This window comes from Botryllus schlosseri, chromosome 3 (assembly GCF_051294905.1).
Source record: "Botryllus schlosseri isolate E-star chromosome 3, Bs_hap1, whole genome shotgun sequence".
In the NCBI taxonomy this organism is placed as follows: domain Eukaryota; kingdom Metazoa; phylum Chordata; class Ascidiacea; order Stolidobranchia; family Styelidae; genus Botryllus; species Botryllus schlosseri.
In genome coordinates this window covers 5,849,462-5,877,040 of record NC_137238.1, presented here as the reverse complement: position 1 = coordinate 5,877,040, position 27,579 = coordinate 5,849,462, and the positions used below count along the sequence as shown (strand labels likewise).

At 39.3% G+C, this 27,579-nt stretch overlaps 2 protein-coding genes across 2 annotated transcripts; both read left to right on the top strand.

The window, feature by feature from the left end:
• The first annotated feature begins 10,112 nt into the window (after positions 1 to 10,112).
• On the top strand, positions 10,113 to 16,380 carry LOC145435670 (complement component C6-like). The gene is made up of 2 exons (XM_080312961.1): positions 10,113 to 10,627; positions 14,428 to 16,380. The coding sequence occupies exons 1-2, from the start codon at positions 10,532 to 10,534 to the stop codon at positions 16,036 to 16,038; spliced, it is 1,707 nt and encodes a 568-aa protein (XP_080169087.1). The 5' UTR covers positions 10,113 to 10,531; the 3' UTR covers positions 16,039 to 16,380.
• A 1,674-nt stretch (positions 16,381 to 18,054) lies between these two features.
• LOC145435669 (uncharacterized) lies at positions 18,055 to 27,185 on the top strand. The gene is made up of 6 exons (XM_080312960.1): positions 18,055 to 18,381; positions 19,434 to 19,468; positions 22,374 to 22,554; positions 24,016 to 24,180; positions 24,255 to 24,341; positions 26,276 to 27,185. The coding sequence occupies exons 1-6, from the start codon at positions 18,324 to 18,326 to the stop codon at positions 26,920 to 26,922; spliced, it is 1,173 nt and encodes a 390-aa protein (XP_080169086.1). The 5' UTR covers positions 18,055 to 18,323; the 3' UTR covers positions 26,923 to 27,185.
• The last annotated feature ends 394 nt before the right edge of the window (positions 27,186 to 27,579 follow it).

Below are 27,579 nucleotides of genomic sequence, written 5' to 3'. Positions count from 1 at the left end.
AACGAAAGCAAAACATGAAGTTAAGGATTAAGTATGTCAGTCATTTTGAAGTGTGTGCTGCTTAGACACGAGTTCAGTCAGTAGGCTACCAAGACGTTCTTGGCATCAATAATCAGTAGGCTTGCAATTTATGTGAATTTCAGGGGCAACAGCATTTGATTACAGTTGATCACTACTCAGAATATTTTTTACAAACAAAACAGTCGGATATCTTCATATGCATGCATCTTAATGAAATATTGACATTATTAGAAGCATCGATGCACCAGATATATCTATTTTTATAGATAAGTCACAACGTTCATGGAACGAGATGAGAGTGGAGCATTTATACTGCTAAATATCACAAATGAAATGATTACATTCATTTAATGAGAATTAAAAATATTATTATATATTAACAATGATATTTGATAATGACAATTATCAGGCTAATGCTAATGCAAGAGGTTAATGAATGATCTCATAAATTTTATTTTGATATTTCAATTTTTTTGACGCAATCCCCTGGTGTGGTGGTCTCCTCTGGAGGGAGTAGCAAAGAAACTCGGCCGACAGGATTACCGGACCACGACCTAACATATAGATCTCACCTTCCGCCCGCCACATGGCACATGCCACCTCATTTTGTCGCTTGTCTTTTATCTTCTGTGCTTTACTTTTCATTCAGTGTGCATGCCTCTTCTCTATTTTGTTTAGGCCAGATGGGTGTCTGACTTCCATTATGGAATCTCGATTAATTTTTTGAAATAAATCCTGCCTTTCTGCATAGAATAATTAGGTAATCAAACAGAAAGTTCTGCTCGACATTGCCATCAATTCCACTCTGGCCTGACTTCAAAGACTACTTCATGTGTCGTTTCGACACCTTCCTTTTTTTCATTTTAACGCAGTTTCGTGGGGTTTTGAGATGATGAAAATATTATCAAACTGATACTGATTTACTGATGCTCACGTTTAGGGTAACTACAGACAATTATGTTCAGTTCAGCTACAAGTACAACTCACTTTGGCTCCCTGGTGATAATTATGACCGTCTTCAATTCAAAACATAGGAAAAGTGCAATACCTTCTTGAACATCCAATATGAGTGGGACATAACCATCATTACTAGTATTGACTCCGATCTCCCAAAGCTCCAGTTAAAATTTCAGGAAACTATTTCATCTGTCGTAAATTTCATAACATTCAACTCTACCATCTGGCGTCTTCCAGTGTAGTTTATGTTTACGAGTAACCGACAGTTAGACCACTCGGAGTGCTAGTGAGAGATGATTATCGTGGGGGGTCTGAATTAGCAGATGCGAGCAGCAGAAGAAAATGATTCACCCGATACAGAAATGCAACTTGGAATCGTGTCTTCCTCAAGACAGAAATTTGTTTCTGGTACGTTTGGTAGGCTTACCATCCGTCCTCTTTTAAGAGGATTTGTCCTCTTTTTTGACTTTTTTGAAAGTGTCCTCGGAGGACGCCCTTTTGTCCTCTTATTTGAGATTTTGTCCTCTTTTTTGAAATTTTAGGCAGATTAAGAGCAAATTGCGAGTGATATGCCGCATATTAGCACAGAAGTGAAGCTCCGGCGGGTATTTTGGAGTAAAACACGTTATTTTGAGCTCTGAGTAGAAGTGATGACCTTATGACCTTTTTTTAGTCAACCGATCACAAAGTGGGAAAAATTAACCGGTTTTTGAGAATTACACTCCGGTTTTGCAAGTTGCAAATTTGTGAAAAAGTGTCCTCTTTTTTGATTTCCAAAATATGGTAAGCCTAACGTTTGGGAACCAACGAAGAAATAACAACATGCAACAAAGTGACTAATTAAAATGGGGCTGTTCCACTTCATTTTGAACACGCGGTGGCGACAAAGGTAACTCGACCCAAATCTGTTTAGTTGCTATATGCTTTACTATGGGAATGGACTAAACATGGACCGAATTTCGTCTCTTGGCGTACAACGAGGATGGTGTAAGTATCCATATCAATATAAATCATCCATATGGATATCAAATAACTGTTGGCCGACGAAAATGAGGCTATTTCTTGGCTTCTTGTCCTCGTGCTCGACATTGGCACCCTGGCAGGTTGCAGCTTACCGGTACCTTGCTGTAAATTTTCCGAGAGTCGTTGATATGGCAAGTGTTATATGCCTCATTATGTAAGGATGACGGTCATTTGATCGCAGAAGATGCATCAATTAGAAACAAAAAGTTATCAGGAGGATGGGTTCCGTTTACGAAGAAGAGGTATGGATGCCTGGTCCTCTCCTGGCAAAGTAGTCTGCAGAATATCATTTCACCAGCATGATTTATCCTGCTTAAGCTGCAGTAAATCAGTACCCCCATGAGTGTTGTGTGTTGTGGAAAATTATGCTATGTACATTGTACATTTGCAGCTGTGAGGTCCTACAACATATAAAAATCATGCGTTTGAATTACAATGAAGCTGATAAAACTTCAGTCAAGGCAGCCTCATCTATTCTGTTTTCAATGAAAAAGGTTGCAGAAGAGACGTCAGTGTCAAAAGCTGTTGCAAAAGAATAAACCGTACAAGTCAGCAGTAACGGAATCTTGTTCTGACAATTCAACAATCCGGAAAATCAGATAGCTGAATCTACAGAGATTCACCCGTTATTGAAAGAAGCATACTCTATAGTTGATAGTGTAAAGCAGTGGTTCTTAACCTTTTTTCTTCCAGCGCCCCCTTTCAAAAATTATCGTGCTCCAGCGCCCCCCAACTTCATATTGTAAGGAATGTAATAAAGACAATGAGTAAGAGGGAGGGTCGTAACAGCACTTCGTCAGCCCCCTAAAACGATTGCCTTGCGCACCCATAGCGTGATAAACCGAATTCTGAGGGCTTCGCCCCCACGAACCCCATATTGTGATTTTGATGGTCAGCAAAGTTTGTGTGACCTGGTCGCCCTAGGTACCAAAATTTTCTATAATGCATGAATGAATAGATGGTGATTACATATATAAGTCGCTATATACTTTTTATCCTCTCAGCCCACGTAATCAAATTTACCAGTAGCACTGAGTGAGCTGTTGTATAGGAAAATAAAGGCACGTAATTAATAATTAAACATATTCGGGCGTGCCCGCAGGTACAATTATTCGTTACCAGGGCCGTAACAGCACTTCGTCAGCCCCCCCCCCAAACAAGAAACGTTGGTCCTGGGCCCCCACCGGGTGATAAACCAAACTTCCAGTTCCAGACCCCCATTAGGCTGTCCGCTATTTGCTGATAGCCTATTAGGTATCTACATTGGGTTTCCATTTACTGATGCAGCTATTCTCGCCTAGTCGCGCGAAGTGCAAAAAATTCCACTAATTAATGATTGAATTGGTCAATATCATCGGGAATTGCATGTAAATTGAGATCAATTGTTATCCTCTCTCAGCTCACGTAAACACATTTACCGGTAGAGCTGAGTGAGGTGCAATGTTCCCTCTAAGCTGCGCACGTGCGCAGTGCAGACACGGTCTCTGCGCACAGAAAATCTACGTTGCGCACAACAAATCCGGAGTTATGACCTTTTTTTAGTCGTTACGCACTGTTGTCCAAGGGTCAGCGCAGTGAGTTGTTGAGTGTGCGAAGACTCATCAAAACTTAAAGGGAACATTGTGAGGTGTCTTGGAAACTGTAGGGCCCGTTACTAATAATTAAACATATTCGGGCGGGCGAACCCATTGGTATGACTTCGTTGCATGATGTTATTTCGTGACCCCCTGTCTGCAATATCAAAAAATATAGAATCGCTCAACGGGGATATCGCCCAACAGGAATATCCCTGTCGCCCAATCGTACCAAACTAAAAGACGCACACGATTTCAGATTGGTATTTCATCACTGACATATAATTTTTCCCTGCCAGATGGAATTCGTCTTCTTGGGTTCAGATTGCCAAGACAGGAACATTCGGTGTCAGTCATTTAGGCGCCCATGGACAATTAAACCTATATGTATTTTGAAGGCTATATGTAACGAAGTTTTCGGTGTTAATTTGCTCTGAATACTCATTAAGGATATGTCCTATCACCACATCATCTGCTGCCAAATCGATTTTTCTCCAGCGCCCCCCATACCGCCCCCCTGAGCCCAGCGCCCCCCATATCGCCCCCTGAGCGTTTCCGCCCCCCCTTCAAAATCGCCAGCGCCCCCTGGGGGGCGCTGGTGGCAAGGTTAAGAACCACTGGTGTAAAGCAACCATCATTCCAATTATAAATCCTGAACACTCAGCACTGTCGGATATTGAAAGCATGGCGTCATTTGTGTACTTCCAACTGAAAGACTTGACAATCAGGCTTAGTTGTAAGACAACTATCTCATATTACTTCAACAAAACAGGACTATTGTCGGTTGCTCACTACATGGACTCTTATTATACGTATCTGATTATCTGTTACCTATTATGTTGGTAGCACAACGAACTTTGCTACAACCTTCAAGATTTTCAAGTACAAATTCGATGATCAAAAATGACCAAGGCTCACAAGCTCATTTTTGTGTTTTACAATTTTTGGATATGGTAATGCTATTTGTATCAATTTGGTTTACACCATAGTATTTTGCTTTTTGTTTCAGTCCCATACATGGGTTTCTCAAATAGCAGGTTGACATTCCTTCTAAGAATTATGTTAATGTGTAATAATGAGCATGCATAAATCCGTTGCTTAGAATGTTATAATCCAATGTTAATGTGCTTACCATACTATTTATTTTCGGGTCAGGCAGAATAATATTCGAGAACCTTTGCTTTATAGACTACATACGCTTTGCGACTTCAGTTTATAACCGTTCCATTTTATTCAACAAAATAACGGTAGCAACACAACTGGTACATCGTTTAATTGTCAATGATCAGAGAAGATGAGATCTATAGTTGGTATTATTAGTATTATAACTGCTACAATACTACTGGTACACTGTTTAATTGTCAATCATCAGAATGGATGAGATCTAGTTGGTATTATTAGTATTTTATCATTTAAAAACACCAACAGATAGTGATGAGATTGAAGAATAGGAAGGTGTTGGAAGGACATGAAGTCTTTCAACCAGACAGCTATTTGGTCAAGGTAATAATATATCTAGAAAGGGTTTGTGTTGCATCCAGTCCAACCTGGTGTAGTATTGGGCGCTAAATGGCGAAAATAATAATGATAGAATCATTGCAGTTGGTGATAAGGATAGAATCATAAAATCAGCACTCCAATCAAGAGAACAAGACGCCATGAAATAGCATCATTTCGTCATCTAACAGCTATTTGATATCCATATGGATGATTTAGGTTGATATGGATACTTTCACCATCCTCGTCGTTATTCAAGAGACGAAATTAGGTCGATGTTTAGTCCAGTCCCACAGTAAAGTATATAGCAACAAAACAGATTTGGGTCGAGTTACCTTTGTCGCCACCGCGTGTTCAAAATGAAGTGGAACAGCCCCATTGGCCCACCTGACACGATGCATCATAATTTATAACTTTTCCTAAATTTTTGAAAACACTCATCACTCGAAAACATCAGCTCTACCGATGAATCTGATCACTACTAATGTTAATGAAGATATTCATTCCTGACTCTGAAATTTTCTTCGCGCTTGGCGCGACCATGACGCATCTCAGTAACTATTCATAACATAGCCAGTCAACCACTCGCGATTTCGGTGCGTAGGCTATAGTAAGCTGATATGAAACAATTGGTTAGTCCGGAGTTCACCGAAACTGGACAATGAGCATGGACAAGGACAGTTTAACAAGGGCATTTGGCGTCCAACTAGTTCATTGCGACCATGCCCTGGAATGCGTCCGTCGGCTACATAAGTAATCGAAATGCGGCCGTGAATAGCAAAAAGGTTTGCCACCTCAGATTTACATGTTCAAAAATGTAGCTCGGAAGGAGAGATAAAGCACATGAGAGGCACAGAGTGGCAATGCCTCAATTTTGATAGCTCGATTCATCATAAATAACTCAGAACTGGTATTGATCACATGCTATTGTCGCGCTGATTCCGAAAATCTAAGTGGTTTGCTAATCTTGAGACAGAATAGTATTTATTTCATCATCATCATTGGCTTGTTAGCAATTTTATCAGGCAGTGACAGCAGTGGAACTGATACATAAACTTGGCGATTTCTAGTTTCCCCATATCTTCTATGTCACATTACCTGTTAAATAGGGTTACCACACGTCCTTCTTTAATAAAATTTGTCCTCCTTTTTCGGATTTTTGAAAATGTCCTTCGAGGCCGCCTAAAAGTCCTATTTTTTTGCAATTCATCCACCTTTTATAGCTTTCTCAGCTAAGATAATGGACAGATTCCAGTGAAAATGGGCATAGATGACGCTTCATAGCAAAGAAGGACGCTTGAGCGGCAAATTCGTGGTTGGAACAATGGTTGCATTTAGAACAAAAATCAATGTGAAACAAACATGTTCAAAAGAAGGCCCTTGTTCAAAAAATGTCTTTTTTATTGTTTTTGATGTTTTTTAGCCATGACGTCACGGATGTTTAATTGTGGCGTCACAGTGGATTGGGATTGACAATTGAACATAGGGTAAATATGACTCCTTCGACGAAAAAGGCTTCCGATCACTGTCATAGACAGACCAAAAATTTCTTTAACATGGACTACATCGTTATGTAGCATTTCTACTGTTGGCGGTCATCATCAGAACACCCATTCCGTATCAATGATCTATATCTACGCGCAGAAACTGTTGAACCGACGACGACTCCGCTATAGTTCCAGCCACCGCACCGTATACGTCGACTATTTTGGGTGCAAATCGTCCGTAGGCTCATACTATGGTCTTGCGGATGTATTTACACAATTATGGCATAATTAGGCAACGTCTGAAAGAAAAAGAAAAACAATTTTTGTTTTTTCAAAATGACATTTGTTGAAAACACTGTTTAAATCATGTTTTAAACAAAATATTTTAAAACACAGTTTGTTTTAAATGCAACCCTAGGTTGGATCAAAGGTGACGACATTTTTTTTTCAGTCAACACCACTAGTTTTAAGTAAAAGTTGTTCGGACGAAAGTGATGACCTCCAACACCACTAATTTTAAGTAAAAGTTGTTTGGACGAAAGTGATGACCTTTTTTTCTAGTCAACCCACCAAATTTTTAAGCAAAAACAGAGAAACGGTGAAATCGGCTGATTTCAGTTTTGTTTGTTTGTTTTAGGGTATTCATGGTGTGTGTCGACTACTATGGTCATTTACACCAGGCCGATATTCTTCTTATTTTCCGTAACTGCCGACTTATAGCACGGCCCACCTCTAAGCTTTTTGTAAGACACCGCTGCCGCGGATGAGGTTTTGAATATAACGACTTTTCTGATTTGATAAAAATGTCCTTCTTTACCGATTCCAAAAGATGGTAACCCTACTGTTAATGATGATGAAACATGACTGACCCGTTGATCAATGATCATTCGTGACTGATAATTAAGATTTGAACTTGGGCGCAAACTTTCGTGTAATTTCTCGAACTCGGACTGACTGGTAGATAAAATGAAAATGACTCGAGTTGAGTCGGGTCAAACGTTAAATTCGGAGAAGGGATTGTGACTTGGAACGCCGTGACTAGGTTCAACCTGTTATGGCTATAGCTGGTTACATAGGCCTATCGGGTATCGTTATCCATGCTACCATCGCCAATTGTAGGTGGCGAGTATCGTAGCGGTATACACGCTACATAGCACAAATGGATTGTTCGACGATTGCATGGATATTTATGATTGTTACCTGAGACATAGATTGATATATTTATGTTGTTGTTTATCTGTTCCAATATTCGAAGGTAAATCCAAGCTGATTTAATTAGCCTTTGGCAATGACATGATCAATTGCCTGGAGTAAGGCTATGCCCGAAACCTGGATTGGGTTACACTGCTCAACTGCTCTGATATCAGACCTGATTTTGTTAAATTCTAAAATATTCTACCTATAATTCTGGCACGTCAAATGTCCGCTAGCTGACAGCTGTCCGCGACAGCTTTTACGATGTCATGATGCACTTTTCCTGTGGTATGGTGTCTATCTCATTATTTTGACAAACTATGCCAAGTATATCACATTCTCGCGATGTTTGTAGAGTGCCTGTCTGCAAGGTCCCGTCAAATAAGGCCTGCTCGGAAATTCATTGAATACCCCCACTCCAGGGTTGGACAAACTACGGCCCGCGAAAGCCTCAAGAAACGTAAAAATATTGATAAAATGCGTACTGAAATCAAATTACTGTGGGTACTTGATTAAAGCTTTTCCTAATATATTTCAACATGATATTGAGTTTTTTATTTATTTCGTTGGTCGTGCGATAGCCCGACTTCGAGGGGCCCATGCATTTAAAAAGGTTTCAATTGCTAAACATCATAGAAAGTGAAACGTAAATGACTTATAATTCGATTCACGAGGTGATTTTAGATTGGCAACACGAAGAAGTTTATTACTTTAGTGCTGTAATTGAAAAAAAAGACATATTCGCGAGTGTGTTAGATTTATTCGTTCTTTGTGTGTGTAGAAGCATTTATATTTATAATATTAATATATATTTGAAACGTATTTAAAGGTTTGAAGAATTGTGTGTCCTGGAGTTGAACCAAAATTACAATTGGCATATCTATGAACAAATCGTGGCTCACAGACTCAAATTTACATCCATGTTGTAAGAATCGGGACAACCGACTTTCATCCCTAATTTGGACAATGAGGACTACCAGCTTATAAATTCTCGCCAATGTTTCTGACGGGGTGTACGTTATCATCAAACCAATATTTGTTTTGCTTTGAATATACAAATACATATATATTATCCATGTTGGTGGTCATCATATAATCAAATACCAATATTGAATTTTGAGTTAGTCTCCCAATTTTATATAGTGCTGCCCGCGAATGGATTCAAATGTTGAATGCGGCCCGCGAGCTAAAACGTTTGCCCACCTTTGCCCATCTCTGACGCTGTGGCCTGCGATCTCATCAAAAATTATGAAATTGGCCCGCGAGAACATTTTACTTTGATACCCCTGGTCTAGGATAGTCACCAGTGCCAGATGCTTGAAACCCTGCTTAGCTCATTGCCGGCAAAGCAACCCGATCTATAACATTCTACATTCGCATGATTTTAGTTAGATATTAATCAGTTTCAGACTGCGCGATAAAAACGCAAATGATAGTAGGCTACTACAATATGGAGTGTGTATTGATAACCTGACATACGCCATGGTAGTGGATCTTTCAATCAGAATACTATACTATACTATACATTAGGCTTACCATATTTCGGAAATGAAAAAAGAGGACACTTTTTCAGAAATTTCAGACAAGCAAAACTGGAGAAGAATTCTCAAAAACAGGTAAATTTCACCCGCTTCATGATCGGATGACTAAAAAAAAAAAAAAAAAAAAAAAGGTCATCACTTCCGCTCAGAGCTCAAAAACACGTTTTTCACTCCACATTGCCAGGTGGATGACTAAAAAAAAAAAAAAAAAAAAAAAAAAGGTCTTTTTTTCGCTCAGAGCTGAAATCACCCCTTTTCCCTCCGAAATACCCGGAGCTTCACTTCTGCGCTAATTTGCGGCATATCACTCGCGATTTCCTCTAAATATGACCTAAATTTTCAAAAAAGAGGACAAAATCTCAAAAAAGAGGACAAAAGGGCGTCCTCCGAGGACACTTTCAAAAAAGTCAAAAAAGAGGACAAATCCTCTTAAAAGAGGACGTATGGTAAGCCTACTATACATCGAATATATATTTAATATGTGTGGATATTGGTTACGCAATGACGAGCAAAGCTAAAACTAATGACGTAATAAAGAGCAGTGGAGTTCAAAAATCCGACATTTCTGCTATTAATAACCTGATATAATAACGCACTACTCCTTGCTCACGAATGTTCAATTCATGTCATAGTCTTTACATAAGTAAAAAGTAATCGTTCTTTTACAAAGAAATCGATTAGATGTGTGAAATAATCGTTACGATCACGATTACTCCGGATATTTTCGAATGTAATCGATTACGATTACAATAGTAGTGACGTTTCCGTGTTTTATTTCGCGCTTCCATGTATGGTCGCCTCGGTGAGCGGCGTGTTTTCTGCTCATCCGCAGGTATATGCGGTAATAACGTATGCAGGCAGGCTATGCAGGTATGCAATATCTTAGATCATCATCAACATAATGAGGTCTTCTACAATTGAGAGGCCAGTTTACATGAAGTGCCTAAACGTGAAGTCGCCTATATATAATCATTAATCATATATAGTTGCGACGGCTTGCATATGATCCAGTGTCGTAAAGATTTAATCGTCGAATACGAATCTAATAAAAGTAATCCTCCGTTTATGAGAGCGTGTTACGTGTATTGATAGATTACGTAGGAACACCACAAGCTTGCATTTAAGATTACGGAGAGTGTGAACGCATAATATGATTCATCGTCGTGTTAAGAAATGTGTGACAGAGTTAGCAGTATTCTCCTGCATATGATAGATCTGGAATAATAGTATTAAAACAATGAAGATGTGTCCAGTCTTACTAAATTTAACCATCTTCATTCGAATCATAAATGCGGGGATATTCGACAGGATTGCGCGACCCCGCATCTGCAAGGTGAGTGAAACAATTTGGATTGTTGATCAGTCTGCTTCAAAACTGTGCTCGCTGATCGTAAAGCTTTGTGAACAATGTCAAGCTACATCAAACCTTGCAATGCTAACTGCAAAGACATTCACTAATTTCTTTTTTGATAAATAACGATGTGTATACGCTTGCGTTTAACGATATTTATGATTCCTGGACGCGTTATCTATAATCCGATTCGTTCACGAATCGCGTCATACCGGAATTATAGTAAAAGATGTGGGTTATTGTTGTGTGTGTCTGTGAATTATATGTATCCCAAATGGTAGCGATGAAATTGACCGTAGAAGGATGAGGGTCTGGAGGGCGAAGCCACTCCGGGAAATATGTTAATGACCCAGTAGTGTCAAATAACATCATCGTTCATGGTGTATGGGTTGGGCAAACAAAGTGCTGTAACGGATCTGCGGTCATCATGTATAGTCAGTACGTCATTCCAGAGGTCCCCGTAAGCCTCGAGATCAGGGGTGGGCCACCTGCGGCCGTATGGAAGTCCATGTGCAATATGTTCATGCTTTTGAATTAGCTGGATGGTGAGAGCAGAGGAAGGTTAGCTACATTTGAATTTCCGTTATAAGTAGCCTATACTTGAGTGTTTTCATGCGGCTCCATTCGTACTCTGAAGTTTGAAATGTGGTCCTGACACCCAAAAAGGTTGGAAACCGCTGGTTCAAGCGATTGCAATATATTTCCGCTGAGCTTACCGACAATACTGATGGAAGGTCAGGAAATAATAGCATGCAACAAAGTGACCAATAACAACTGCCCTAAATTTCGGAAGACACTATCAAGTCCACCAGTGGATCTGATCACATGGGCTGATGAAGGATAAATATTTGATTGCAATATGTAGTAATACTAATAATGATGACTAAATTTAATTGTGAATCTGAAAAAAATTTCGCGCTAGGCGCGATCATCACTTTCACAAAACATGGCCACTCGCGATTTCGGTGTGTATAGTAAGCCGATGTAAGAAATTAGATAAGTCTGGAGTTCAACTGAAATGGACATGGACGGTAAAACATGGGTATTTCACGCCTGGTTAGTTGATTACGGCTTATGCACAGGAATGCGGCCGTAGGCTACATAAGTAATCGAAATGCGGCCGTGAATAGCAAAAAGGTTGCCCATCCCTGCTCGAGATCATCGGTTTGGTGTATATGATGCATACAAGAAATATGAAATACAAGATCTAATGATATGAAACTGGCATTTACGTCAATTAAGCATGATGCTATATTGCAGTCAATCGGCGTAATTGTAGCTGTAGAGCCATATATTTGCCACCTCGCAAAGTCTTCATACAACAGCGCGATCTAGTAATAGTTACTTCGCGCATATAGAGTTGATAGTTTATTCATTATTTTTCTATCCATAAATTGTCGGAACGAATGCACCACGCACGCGACCTTAAAATCCGAGTAACTGTGATATCACGGCAGACCATCAGATCAATCCTCGCAATTCACACCGTGAGGCATTCAGTAGTTTCCGAATTGCTTGATTACGGGTAATTACTTGATAAACTAGGTTCAGAAATAGAGGTGATTGCTAATTATAGTTTGGTTAAAGAGTTATATGCATGATCGCTCGGCACTGACCTGATATTTTAACACTTACAAGGTCAAAATCATATCCGTAGTCCCGTAACCACAGGAATTACATCTCCATCTCCGTGATTCATATTAAAAATTGTATGTTTCAATCGATTTCCGTAACACACGAACTGAATCAAGACATGATCATGCTTCCGAATAGCTAATTCACCACGTAGCATAGGCCTATATGCAATAATAACGAATTGCAGCGGGATTCGGTACGCCGTCGATTTCGATGCTAAATTGTAATTAGTAGGGCAAGTTTTTGCAATATTTGCAACTTTTTCTTACAGCTTCCGGCAGCTTCCTAAATACTCAGAAGCTTCGTAGTATGGTGTTTTCAGCTGTTTGAAGGAATCTTATATTGCAACGTTTTGCAGCTTTTTTCCGTTTTTTCATGTAACGTTTTGCAAGTTTTTTCGATTTTTCATGCAACTCACTTTTCACTGGAAACATTTGTCACTATATGTAAATAGTTCGCGGGATTATTTCACTGTCGTTTAAATTTGAGGTCTTTTCTCATTTGACGTACATTCAGGCTAGACCGCCGAAAATTGTATTTTCACTGGGTCAATTTTTGTCAGGCTATTGATTTTGTTGAAGTCGCCAACTCTGAGTTTTGCTACAAGGCCTTGGATACTGATCGATTCGAGTATCTCATACCCTAATAATTTCAAGGAACTTGTCCATAAATGCAACTTTTTAGTTCAACTTTAGTGAAAATCAAATGCAATTTTTACTGCAACTTTTGTGAAAAATAATGGCAACTTTCCACGGATTTGACTGCAACAAAAACTTGTCCTATACTAATGTTATTACTAATTAGTTTAGAACAAGTATGCGTATCTATCTTTCCTTTGACTCGAAGTTATGATTGGATGCAAATAGTTTAAATGTGGTTTTGTTTACATGTACGTATATTTTTAAGTCGTCATGACTAGGGCAAGTTTTTGTTGCACTGAATTCGTGAGAAAGTTGCACTTAATTTTAACAAAAGTTGCAGTAAAAAGTTGCATTTGTAATTTTTTAGAATTATTAGGCCATTAGGGTATGAGATACTCGAAAGATTCCGTTGTATAAACCAACAATTCAAGATTTGCAGGATATCATGCTTGTCTCGTTTCTTTCTTCGTTATTCAATCGATCATGGATACACTTATAATATTTAGGCTCGAAACCTACAAGACAGCATTACGCTGTCAGCTCCTGCAGAGCTGATAAATTAGGTACCTCCCAATTTCACGGATGGCCTGGCCAAAAATTACACGTTTTCGGTGCGCAGCAAGAAAATAACGCAATGCGGAAATAATTTTCGACAAAAATCCAATCAGCAAAGCATTCATAAAACAATTCAAGATAACACCATACCACAACCCCCAGGTCTACAAACTTGGCCCTAGGCCTAGGCATAGCAGCAAAATTAACTGTTGTCGACTTTAACAAAATCAATAACGCGACCCTGAAAAGGCGACCCAGTCAGACTTGTACAAACTACTGGAGTTTCAAAAAGTGCAACTACAACTTGAATTAGAACTACTAAATTTTCAAAATCTGCAACTAGAACTAGAACTACTTACTTTTCAAAACCGGCAAGTAGAACAGGAACTAGAACTAACGACATTTAAATATCCGCAACTAACTAAAACACAACAATTAATTAGATCAGTGTTTCTTGACCGGTGTTTCCAGGCGCACAATGTAAGTAATATTAAATGTGTGGTTATTGTGTAATGAGGTCGACTTTTGTTTTTGAGACTCACTCAAAATAAGTGTTTCCCTGAAGGCTTGTAGATTAGCGTAAGGCAGATCTGGACATTTTACGACCCGCGGACCAAATACAAACCGCGAAAAGTTGCTTGGAGTTTTGAATTATACATTCGAATGTGTACTAAACATGGGCTGTATAATATATAAATTAAACCGGAATTGAGTTTACTTTGAAGGCGGTATATTGTTTATTTGTTCACAGTGGTTAGGTAGCCTACGTTCGTCGTATGCGTGATCAATATTCAAAATAAAGTCGATATAACATGGGTTAATTTAAGTCGGGATTGTGACATAAGCACACAGTCACTCGGCTGAGGCTGCAAAAGTTGCGAAAACTTGCCATAGTCATGACATATATATATATTAAGAAGTGCATTTTTTAATGTTCAACCGTTTTAACAGGTCTCTAACTGGAGTTCATGGACCAAATGTTCGGGCGAATGTACGAGAGGGATATCCATCAGATCTAGAAGAGTATTGTCGCGCGACAATATCTTTTCACGCTGTCAGAAACCCACGTTAATATCGATGACAAAATGCCTACCCTATGGCTGTGGTATATCCTGCGAGTGGGGCGTGTGGGGGCATTGGACAGCGTGCGACCCGTGTCGTTCGGGGTTGATGTCCAGATCGCGCAAGATATCTCGACCCGCTATGTTTAATGGTAGGATATGTGCCGGAAGTGAATATACTGTGGCCTCTTGCATACCTACTCATAGCTGCTATAATCCCACCCCGAGTTGCGAAGACGCGGGAATGTCTGCTTGCGCAACAAGAGACGAATGTGTCGATCATTACCTACTTTGCAACGGGGATTCAGATTGCAGAGATCGATCAGATGAGCGTGATTGCAAACCACACATGACAACGGATGTATGTTTCGGCAAGCAGTACTCAGACTTACCAAACGGTTACCTCATCGGGTCCGGATACGATATTCTTAAAAACTCTGCTAGCGGACAAGTGTTAGACAACTCCAAGTTTCAAGGAATATGCGACACGATATACGTACCGGAACTGAATAAATCCTTTCGCAAGCCGTACAACTTACAAATGTACCGAAGTTTCGCTACGGCACAAACAACTCTGCATTCTTACATCTATAAAGACACCTTATCGATGAGCAACAGCAAGGTATCAGAATTTGAATTCAAAATTGAATCACGTCCCACGCTACCCGTCCCAAAGGTGTCTGGGGCGAATGCGGCAAGAGCTAATGATGAGCTATGGAAAAGTATAGTAGATTCCAATTCAAAAGGTGACTACTCATACGTGAGCATAGTGAGCACAATTGAAGTGGGACAGTTCAAATTGAGGCGAGGACACCTAAAGGTTTCACACCATTTCAAAGAACGCATCCAAGGCCTCCCTAGAATGTATGATGCTGCTGTGTATTCGCACTTTATCAGTGATTTCGGCACGCATTACTATACGGAAGGCAAAGTAGGGGGTTTATACCAAATTATACACCGGGTTCAATCGAAGAATGCGGAAAAGACCAACGCGGGGGATCAAACATTAAAGACCTGCTTACTGGCCAAGTATTACAATATGATCGTCAGGAAAAATATATCAAGAGATTCCGCGGCACCATGTTATGTGGCAGGGGGTAATAATCTTCTAATTGATACGGTGTCGCATGTAGTGACAGATTCCATGTCGGTCGTTAGTGGAGGATACGCGGCAGCCGCTGCCGAACTGACGTACGCGGGCCATAAAGCCGTCAAATCAATATACAGTAACTGGGCGAAAACCGTTCCGCGAAGCCCTATAGTTTTCGATTTTAAAATTGCACCGATATCAGAATTAGTCGACGACTTCGACATACGAATGAATCTTGACATTGCATTGCATGATTTGTACACTAAATTTGATCCGAGTAATTGTCAATCCGTCGCAAAATGCATGAACGGGGGAAAATTCGTTGTGGTGAGTAATGGTCGAGAGTGTAAATGCGTTTGTAATTCTCCGTACTTTGGACGGATGTGCGAAAAAAGTGCTCGAATTCTGTAGACTGAACAATGAAATGAAATAACTCCAATCGTCAGATTCACAGACGCTCATCACTATTTTAACAAAGAATTACTTTTTTATATAGGCTACATTTGAATCGTTTCGATATCAAGGTCAATCAGTCAGCGGTACTATTACATTTATCCTCTCAAGACACACACACACAATGTACAATGCGATATACAAGATGCAATGCGATGTAATCAACAGATATAGGGATGTTGAAACGACCAAGTAATGTCTTTCAGTCCCTTTCAACCGAAAGACCGATTAACAGTGTGGATCATTATTTTCTTTTGATATTCTTTCCACTTTCTTCCTTGAATAAATCTTTGATCATGTCTTTCTCTTCTATTTGTGGTAAGATACTGTCATCATATTATGCAGTCTTTATATCGCCGGAAGCAATCTGTCATATGTGACGAAATATCCAGTAGATTAGGGTTGCATTTAAAACAGACGGCTGTTTAAAACACTTTTGAGATTGGCAAGGTGCATGCTCGTTCAGTGTTTAATTTTTTGTGTGCTAAAAGCGCCATGCAGAGAGTGGTCTTAAGTTAAAATGCAATAAAATCAACCAAAGATGTTTAATTGAGCTGAGAAATTGTAATAAATAAATAAAAAAAAGTTTACAGTGCCGACGAAGGTTCGTTTGTGAACGCGAACCTCTAAATTTCTTAGGTTCACACACAGAACGCGAACGTGACCCTCACGTTCACAACATCGTTACTCATTACAATGTTTTCGTTTTGTTTGCAAAATTAGACTTTGATAGTTTTTTTCTTTTATTACTCTGTTGATCCAGAGTTCATTTTGCGCACCAGTTATCTATAGCAATGTATTTGATGTGTAGTTAGATGTGTATTGTCGTTGATTTTTGTTTTTATGATTCAGTGAAAATTTGGGGTTGCGCGAAGGCTTGCATATTAGCGTGAGTGTTCCCCGGGTTCGCAGAGGTTGAAAACCACTGGCGTAAACTGAAGAGAAATGGTGATAACGTTTTATGTCAATAGAATTCTTCGCTTTCTTTCGGAATAATGCTATGTCTATTTTGCGCGCGAATTTACAACTTTGAAACCCACGATATATCGTCGAATAATATATTCTAGTGCCTGTGCGCTCATTGCTCATGCTGCAAATTTCCGATTTCAAGACTATATATCTCGAGGGATGATGTACGTTTTGGTCACATAATGTGTCCGATTCGTTCGAGGACCACATTAAATATCCGAGCGGGCAACGAGTTTGAGACTTGTGACGTATATGATCAGCGCAATCAAATATACAGGAACATTTTCATCACATATTTGTTCTATTGACATATGCACATTAGGGTTGTTCAAAAAAAACTTTGTTTTCCAAATCTCACTTGCCTACTGACTAAATCGTCAGCTTGTCCAAGAAAACGATGCACACCAAATTTGACTCAATTCCAACCAGTAACGGCCGTGCAATCTTGAATTGAAATTTTTAATTTATTAAAAAAAATTGAAAAAAAAAATCTCAAATTTTTCTGTCAACCCCATGAAATTGTTGAGCTGTCTTCAAAGACGATGCAAAACAAATTTGAGTCAATTCCGACCAGTAGAAGCGGAGTTATTCGCGTTTTTCGTTGATATTTGTCGGATTATCCTTGAGCCGGGGATTATCAACGAAAAACTCAAATAGCTCCGCTTCTACTTGTCGGAATTGACTCAAATTTGTTTTGCATCGTCTTTGAAGACAGCTCAACAATTTCATGGGGTTTACAGAAAAATTTGAGAATTTTTTTTTTCAATTTTTTTTAATAAATTAAAAAATTCAATTCAAGATTGCACGGCCTTGACTGGTTGGAATTGAGTCAAATTTGGTGTGCATCGTTTTTTCGGACAACCTGACGATTTAGTCAGTAGGCGAGTGAGATTTGGAAAAAAAAGTTTTTTCTGAACAATCCTAATGCACATTGAAGTGCGTTGCAACAACAATGTTGGAAACTATGTCTCATGCTGCAATAAAACGCCTGGTAAAATGTTTGTCGCGTATTGCGCTGCATTACTCCGTTGACAAATGATACGACTGTAAGTGTTAACTAAGTACGAGCACCGTGTGCATCCGAGTAACTTAATGTTATGATCCAGGCCACTAACGTTACGACCAAACTTAGTGACGTTCTGTTGCAGGCTTAGGAAGTGACAGGAAGCGTTGCAGTCGTTTAGTGCTATATTCCGGTGATAAATGCAACCATAATTAAGTAAGGTGCGATTTAATCCACGCAGCAGCAGCATATTTGCGGAGATGCGGCTGCGATGAACGGCAGGACAGTGATAAAATATCAATTTGTCGCGTTGTTATTCTTCATCGCAGGTGAGCTCGAGATTTTCCATGTTGCGAATTGCAATAATGCTGGTAAAAAAACTAGGGAAACTACATTAACTCCGACCTGATGCGTAATTTAAACCAGGAAATCCTTGTAGATACGTTAGCTTTTCCGCTTTTGATCGAGATTCCAGTGTAGTTCGATAACGATAAGGGTTGTGGGTATAGCCATCAGGATCTACACTTGCTTATGTTTGTGATTGCATCGTGTGAATTTCACGATACACGAATAGTCATTGGGAACATCATATGCATCCATATAGGCACGCGACTATACCGACTTCCTCCACGTGATCACAATTGCAAAAGGTAGCAAGATATATCGTATTCACTTTCACGAATGGTTTGTGCATTCTCACTAATTGTCAATGGACATAAATTTGCGTTTCTGTTTCGGGTATCGCAAGGCAAATAACTGTGTTGTGATAGTTACCATAAACGTGTTTCGGTACTAATGGAAATGTGTCATCATTATAATGAAACACATCATCCTGTAGCCATTTCATGACATCGGAATGGACAATAATCCTAATGAGATTTTAAATCCTGAGAAGATTTAAATTCGACCCGCCCGTGCCTCACCTGAGCCTTACCTCTCTTTCGCGTTGTATTTTTGAACCATGGATATCAAAATTGGTGATGGAAAATGTTTAAATTTAGTACCCTATGTAGCTTATTCGGTGCCCCGATAAAATCCCGGCTACCATATATCGTCCATGAGTGTTGCCGCCCCTTCGACATTCAAAACGCCTGACGGGACACTGGCGCTGGCTACAAGGCTAAGAAGCCCTTATTTAGACAGTCCTATACGATTACCAGTTTATAATGCTTAGGGGTGATAAATCATAACTTAAATTTTCGAACCAGATATGAATTTGCTCTAATGATAGCCTATCCCCATTTTGATATGATGCTCAACTCGAGAAGGCTCGTCATCCATTTGTAATTAAATTAGCTCAATGATATGTGTCTTTGAACGAAGCCTACTGTTATTTCATGCCATTCATATGTCATGCATATTCTAATCACATATTCTACAGGAGATGTTAATGCTGCCGAACTATGCGAAAACATAGTAAGTCATAAGAATATTTTTATTGACTGTATACCAGGGTTGTAATGTAACCAAGTTACAAGTTTCCATTAGTCCGAGTTCAATTCCCCTAGCTAGTAGAGGATCGAGTCCGAGTCATAGTGTTTTGACTTGAGTCCAAGTCATTATGGTCATTGTTCATATTTCAGTTCAATCCGGTTCACTCCACTTTTTTCAACTCGGCACGAGTGACATAGAATGACTCACATTTAAAATAAATTAATTTTCCTCAGTCTTGCCCGATTTTCCAAGTATCAGGCCTGATGGACGAAATACCAATAATATGATAACTTTACTATTCTTCAGAGTTGCAATAAAATGTCTGTTTTTGGCCGTTCTAGTCTCGAGACATATGACTTGGTTCGAGTTATGCACAGAGGTGGTCAAAGTAGTCAAGAAATCTACTCCAGTAGAAGTAGAAGTAGCGACGAAAAAATCTACTCAAGTACGAGTAGAAGTACTTCTTCCATAAGCAACCTAAAACTACTTGAAGTAGAAGTAGAATTGACTGACTTTAAAAGTACTTAAGTAAGTAAGTAGTTATGAAAACGATCCTAATTCGTTCACATGGACTGTAAAAAGGTGCAAATTGAGCTAGGCGATAGGTGACGAGCTTGATTCATATTGATGCATACCAGCAGGTATCCAATTTTCGCTAGCATAAGTATTCGTCCACATCATGGGATGAAAATGATAGTATTGATATGGAAATGCGATGCTAATCCTCTGTTGTCTCGAACAGCACGTTTTAGAAAATAGCATGGTATGGCGCCATTCCCCATTATAAGGCTCGTAGTTTAGTCGAAGAGCAATACGGAGAAGTTGTATAGCAGTGGTCAGGAACCTTTTTTGTCCGAGGAGCCATATTGGCCCTATTTTTTTCCATCTCAACTCCGAAAGAGCCATACATACCAATCAACTGTTACGTCACAATTGAAAATTCATGACGTCATGGTAGCACTAATTCGAACTCACTATATGGGATTCCTCCTGTGCGCCATATTTTCTCTGTAAAAACTGGTATATATTGTTCGAAAATAAAGCTCGAGACGAGAGGTAAGGCACTGGCCAAGCCTCACCATTGATAATGCAATCCATCGTAAGTAGCATAGCATTTATTATAACTGATATTAATCGAATGTGACTGTCACAATGATTCGGAAAATCTTAATACTTATCGACTTCTCAATTCTCAAAGTATTCGGTGGTAACATAACGTTGCGCTACACGCCTACATTTTATCGCCAGTACTAAACAGATCGTTACTTACCAATCAGGAACGTGGATAGCTATCGCGTTGTTGGGATTTCGAGTTTGTAATTATGAATGTCGCATCCACAACAGTTGACTTCGCGCCGTAGATCCGGAAGACAATGTGTATTTGAAAACTGCATTTTGAAATGGGCGTCGCCAGGCATGATATGCTCTTTGATTAATCAACGTATCGCACAATTAAAGATTTCGAGTCGAGTACATAGAATTCGCGAGTGATATTGGCCGCCTGAGTGACAGTACTTTAAATTTGAGAATTTTGAAAAGAGGTGGTCCGAGCCCCTAAACCTGAAGACGGCATTGTTTTTACCTCTCAACGACATGGTTAGAGTTTCTACTGCCACGAGACTAATTATTCTGGCCGTGATGAAAATTTACCAGCAAGTCGCTGCAATATTGATCAATTCAGTACAAAAATAAATATTTGGCAAAGAGCCGTATCTTGTACCCAAAAGAGCCATAGGTTCCCGACCACTGTTGTATAGGATACGGTGTAAACAGTTTGCGCGATTAGTAAACGTTAATAAAAAAATATGGTGGACCGTAAAAATGCCATATTGTGTAGCTTTATTTCCAGAAATTAAAGGCATTACTACACTTGCTTTTATACTTCAACATGTATGTTATCCAGACAAAAGAACCGATAATAATTATAACTCAAAGTATATGATACTGGGAATTGAAAGTGAAATATAAATACTACTTCTAAAAGCAGAACATGTATTTCATGTTTTTAGTCCAGAAAGTTTCAAAGGTGGTATGCTAAAACAGCTCTAAAACTAAAAAAAAAGTCAGAGTCCACTTTTCCAGATTAGGACACGCCATGGTCATGCCAGATTACGATATGACAAGTAAATGCTAGATTGTGAAACATCAGTTTCAAACGTTATATACTGTGATGAATTATTTGATATGGATGAAGGGTGACAATGTGGTGTGAACGGAACCACGCCAACCCTCTACCTAAATTATATTCACCGATACTTTCGTGAAATCACACTGGTCACCCTGTATCCATAACTGCGCGCGAAGCGCGTCGAAAATTCTTGGCTTTACTAAACTTTTATGAAAATCAAATGTTGATACTCCGTGAAAACAGCCCCGAAATTGCTCAGGCTATCTTCCTGATTGGAAGATTGAACTACTTCTACTTGACAAACTGAAAATAGCGAAAAGTAAGTAAGTAGATCCAAAATATTACCAAGTAGAAGTAGAAGTAGCGAAAATCAGATCTACTTGAGTAAGTACCAGAAGTAGAGGAAAACTTCTTGAGTACTTCGAAGAAGTAGAAGTACTTTGTTACTGATCACCTCTGGTTATGCACTATGACTCGAGTAGGTCCTACAAGTCGAGTCAATACAAAAATTGACTCCAGTCGAGTCACTTACGCATTTGAAGTCGAGTCAACGAAAAATCGTGACTCGAGTCGAGTCATGACTCCATCATTACAACCCTGTTACAAACCGTATATATACCTATGGGCTGTATAAGGGTGACTATTATTGTACAGTCAGCGTATTGGCGCATCAGCAACCTGGCCATTAGCTATCAAATAAAATTGCTTTAGTTACTTACGCAGGACTATTTTATCGTATTTGTTTCTTACTTTCAACAGGATATCACCAGTGAGTCAACATTTTCAATGATTTCGATAGCATATGATCGCCTGATAGTTCCAACACGAATCGCGGCGATGCGTGGCTACGCGACGAGACCTACCGCACAATGCACAGCAATCACTGCGGAGCCATCTACAATTCTAGATTCACGAGAACCATGGTTTTACCATTTTCCTCGTAGTAATTCTCTGTGGATCTGACCGTATTAAGGTGGCATTATGTGAAGTAAAAAATTGCGTGCATAGAGCTATACAATTTTGTCGTATTGTTATAATGAGGCATTGACGGGACAGATTCAGAGGTGGTCAGTAACGAAGTACTTCTACTTTTTGAAGTACTTCAAGTAAATTTTGCCTACTCAGACTACGTTTTAACTAGTTATGATTTTAGACCACTTCTAATTCTACTTGACGGTTTTCAGTTTTGTAGGTAAAAATAAGCGTAGAATACCTACTTACTTGTGAATCACCACTTTTACTTCTACTTGAGTAGAAATTCCGGCGCTAATTCTACTTCTACTTGAGTAGTGACAGTGACTACTTTGACCACCTCTGGACAGATTTCACTTGAGCAATATGGCGTATACCTCTGCGATGTCAAAGATGAAAGTAGGGAAAGCAGACAGCAAAAACGGCTTATTCTATAAGCAAGCTCAAAGGAGTTATGATCTCCTTAGAAAACTGTTATATATCCGGACACCTTTACGCATCATATACAATATTCACAACATATAATGTCACGGTATGATGATATCACCATATGTAAGGTTGCCATGCGTCCTCCTTTTGGAAGAAATCGAAAATGCCCACCGAGGACGCCCGAATTTCCTCTATTTTGGCAGTTCGCCCTCCTTTATAGAGATTTGAAAGCCTGGCGACTGTACAGGTAGTACAATAAAACGCATAAATGACGTGAAATCAGGATGTGATGGCAGGGTTGACTAATGAAACGGTCAACTTCGAGCAACTATGCATTAGAGATGGTCATCGAGAGTTGTGAAATGCTCTTTTTTAGTCAACACAGCAATAATCACTAGGACAAGTTTTTGCAACTTTTGCAACTTTTTTTTACATCTTCCGGCAGCTTCCTAAATACTCGTAAGATAAGTCATGACTAGGGCAAGCTTTGGTAACTTTTTACAGCTTCCTAAATACTCAGAAGGCGTGCAGTATGGTGTTTTAGCTGCTTGAAGGAATCTTGTTTTCTAACTTTCCGCAACTTTACTTCATTTCAAGGAACTTGTTCATAAATGCAACTTTTTGGTGAATATTTTGTTAAAAATAAAGGCAACTTTCCTCGGATTTAACTGCGACAAAAACTTGCCCTAATACTCAGCGTTAGAATTTTCAAAATACCCGTGCGCTTTTAGATTTTCTATCACTTCTAAAATGTCTCCTCTTTTCCGGTGACTCAAACCATATATCTATACTCATCCTGTTGATGTTGTAATTGGAATAATGATATTACACTAGCGCCTAAACCTGACGAACTTATCCCGAATCACTGTAATTCATGCGAACCCGTATCAGTTCTTATCACCTAGTAATCGGTTCGTCGCCGTCTCGCCATATCGACATGCGTCATTTTTTCATAAGTTATACGATAACAAGCAGTTTGAAGTTTTGTTCTCCTTTCCAGAGGATGACGGGTTGCAAACTTTGAAAAAATTTATCCAGGAGCGAAACAGTGGGCTAGTTTCGATCACCACAACTGTTGTCGATGGACACAGTAATTCAAAATCGACGTTCGACACTACGACAACAACTGCAGACATACCGATAACTCCCACGATTCAAGAAATTGGTATATCGACTGAACAGTTAATCTAAAAAATACGACCTTGGTAATATAGCCCTCTCTTTTTTCACTTACCGAAGATCCCACGACTTTCTCAAAGTCCTATACGAAGATCGCCGACGAAATGTCTACGACCGCAACGCAACGCAGCCAGGCAGCTACAAGCGGTGAGTTGATGACCGAATGAATGTGAGATTATGTATTGACGATAACGGTCGACATTATCTAATTCTCGTGCATACAGCTGAAATCGAAACGACTGCTTTCGGTGAAACAACCACGCCTACGACTAAAGCCGAACTTACAACTTCCAGGCCAGGTAGTAATTGGTTATTCTTGGTTTCGAGAAAATGAAAATATTTATAATCCGTTAAGCGACAACGAACAAAGATTTTTCATGCTTCCGAACGGATGTCGCATTATGATTAATAAATTACGTATCAAAATTTGTAAAAATATCTGGGCTTAGATGCTGTCCACCAAGTTAATGGCGTTTGTTTCCATTTTTCTCATTATACTTTCGGAGCAAGCCGTAGTTTCACTGTTTCCGCAGTCATGCGGAAATTATACATTTCTAGGTATCGTTAACAAAAGACTTGGTATTTTCGTCACTGCAAAGCGAATTAAAATCCACGCGTTGTAGTTATAATATCATCTCCGGCTCCAATCTAATCTAATTTCGTTTCGCACGTTCCATAATACAGGAATCGTGAATTGAGATTGGTGTCTTACAGCACCACTAGATAAATTGAAATAAAATACGTATATACACATTTATGCGATAAGGGTTGATGTCAGGGTTGCATTTAAAACTAAAATCTATTTAAAACAAATGTGTTTAAAACAGGAACCTTGTTCAAAACATGTCAGGAATATTCAATAGTGACGTCATATTGGATTAATATTGACAATTGAAAATATAGGGTAAATATAGCTCTTTTGACGAAATATGTACTTAGCCTACTATAGCTGTTGAACCGACCATTTTAAGGGATCTAACCATACCATATCGTATACGTCGACAATATCGCGTGGTAATTGTCCGTAGGCTCATACAACATGATTTTTGTAAAGTATTTACACAATTATACCATGATATTAAAATTTGAAAAAACACACTTTTTTGAAGGCCTTTGTTTGAAACACTGTTTAATATATGCTTTGAACAATGTGTTTCAAACAACGGTTTATTTTAAATGCAACCCTACTTGATGTCGTCCTACTATAGCTAAGTTATAGATTAGATTATTGAATGCAGCAGAGTACATTCCTGAATCTGTACCTATGGGACATTCGTCGACACATGTAAACCAGAAAGATCTTGACCAATCTGCTAGATCTGCATTCTACTAAGAGAACTTGTGTCCGAAGAATCAGTATTGCAGGCGCGATCAATAAACTTATACATATTGTACATTCTGGCCCGGTACTGGAAATAGGACACAGCGGACCGGCATATTTGTAATGTCACATCAGACCGATGCCCGTGGATTTTATCAACACCAATGCATATGCTTTAATTCAAATTGACTCGAACTCGTATGTTTCATGCATCGGATCAGTGGTTGAGGATGCGGGTGGCATTTCAAACAAACGGTGTTTAAAGCACTTTGCTCAAAACAAATGTTTTAAACAAATGCTTTATAAAAATAAAAATCGTGTTTATTTCAAACGTTGTCAATTGTGCCATAATTGTGTGAATACGTCCGAAAAGTCATGTAGTAGAGGCCTACAGACGATTTTCACCCAAAGTAGTCGACGCATACGATGGGGGGTGGCTGGAACCCTCGATATAGTCGTCTTATCAACAGTGTCAATTGTCAATGCCAACCTACTGTGACGTCAAAATTGAATATTCTTGACGCCATAGCTAAAAGAACCGAGAAAACATTAAAAAACATTTTTTTAACCAAGAGCGTCGTGTTAAACATGTTTGTTTTAAAATTTTTGTTTTAAATGCAACCCTACCCATATGACATGTTTCATCGCTATATTCGACGCTACACGCTCATCTACCAGTATTCATAAAATGAAATAACACTATATACCAATTTCATGACTTTCAAAGTGAATATGAGTGATTCGGTCTTTTGCATTTCAGCATGCCCATTATCCCACTTCAAGTTCGCGACTAATCAGCATACGGATTATGTGCAATACGATGGTAGCGTACCGGTGTTGCGGGAGTTCACTGTATGCGTGTGGTTGCGAGTAGAAGGGATGGGTCAAACCGAATCATACGGGGTTATGAGCTACTGTACGCTAGAATCAAAGCGTTGTGAGACCCTCCTCATGCTTCTTAGTAATCTGAAAATTTCGGTTACCATCGACGCGGAGAGTAGTCCATATAAGTTTGACTCTACCTTCAAAATGGGACAATGGGTTTATGCATGCATTGTGATGTCGGGAGGGGTATCGCAGTACTACATCAACGGCACGTTACATTCGGAAAGTGTGAAGACGATCAGCGAAGCGATCCCATCTGGTGGCGCATTGATTTTGGGAAACGCTCAAGGAAAGGATGGAAAAGGATCTCTACCGGGAGAACCTGTAGATAATAGTCACGGATTCAGCGGCGAAATGAAAGAATTTCAACTGTGGAACACAATACACAGCGCCGAGGAAATTGCTGATTTATTTAAATCGGGTGGGTGCAGTTGCAACGGAGAATCCGCGGTGTCTTTTAATGAGCGCAATTCAGTGATTAAAGGAAACGTGAAAGCTTTTTGGAATATCCCATGTCGATGAAATGAATCGATGAGATCGCTATATTTACGAAGAACCCGATTTCGTGGACCTTTCTTAAAAATGGAAAATGACTCGACTCAACTTGAGTTTATGTGGATATTTGCTAGACTTGTACTCGAGTCATTGCGAATGAGTCGATCAAGACATATCACACGAGATATTGTATATTAGGCTACCTGACTACATTCTCGTGTGAGGGTTTCCATATTTTCGTGGCTCAAATTCCGGAAACTCTTTAGCACGCATTAATGGGTTTTATTATGATGTCTGAATGTGAATACACATAACGTGACACTGGCAATGCTTTGCTTGTGAAATGTATACTGGAGTGTTTTTTTTTAAACATAGGTCCTGAACTAACTACAAGTCGGCAGATACGGAATCAAAAATAAGGAATATCGGCCTGGTGTAAATGAGCATAGTAGTCGACAAACACCATGAATACCAAAAAAACACAACAACAACAACAACAACAACAACTAAAAAAATTTTCGCGGGCGGGCGGGGGGAGGGCGTGTCTAAATACCGTTTGAGAACCATTGAACTAGACCAGAGCTTTTCAACCTTTTTGAGCTTCACTCTTTTTTAAAATAAATTTCATTCGCACAAGTCAACCGAAAATTGTTATACAAAAAGAAGATGAAGATACTTAAGAAT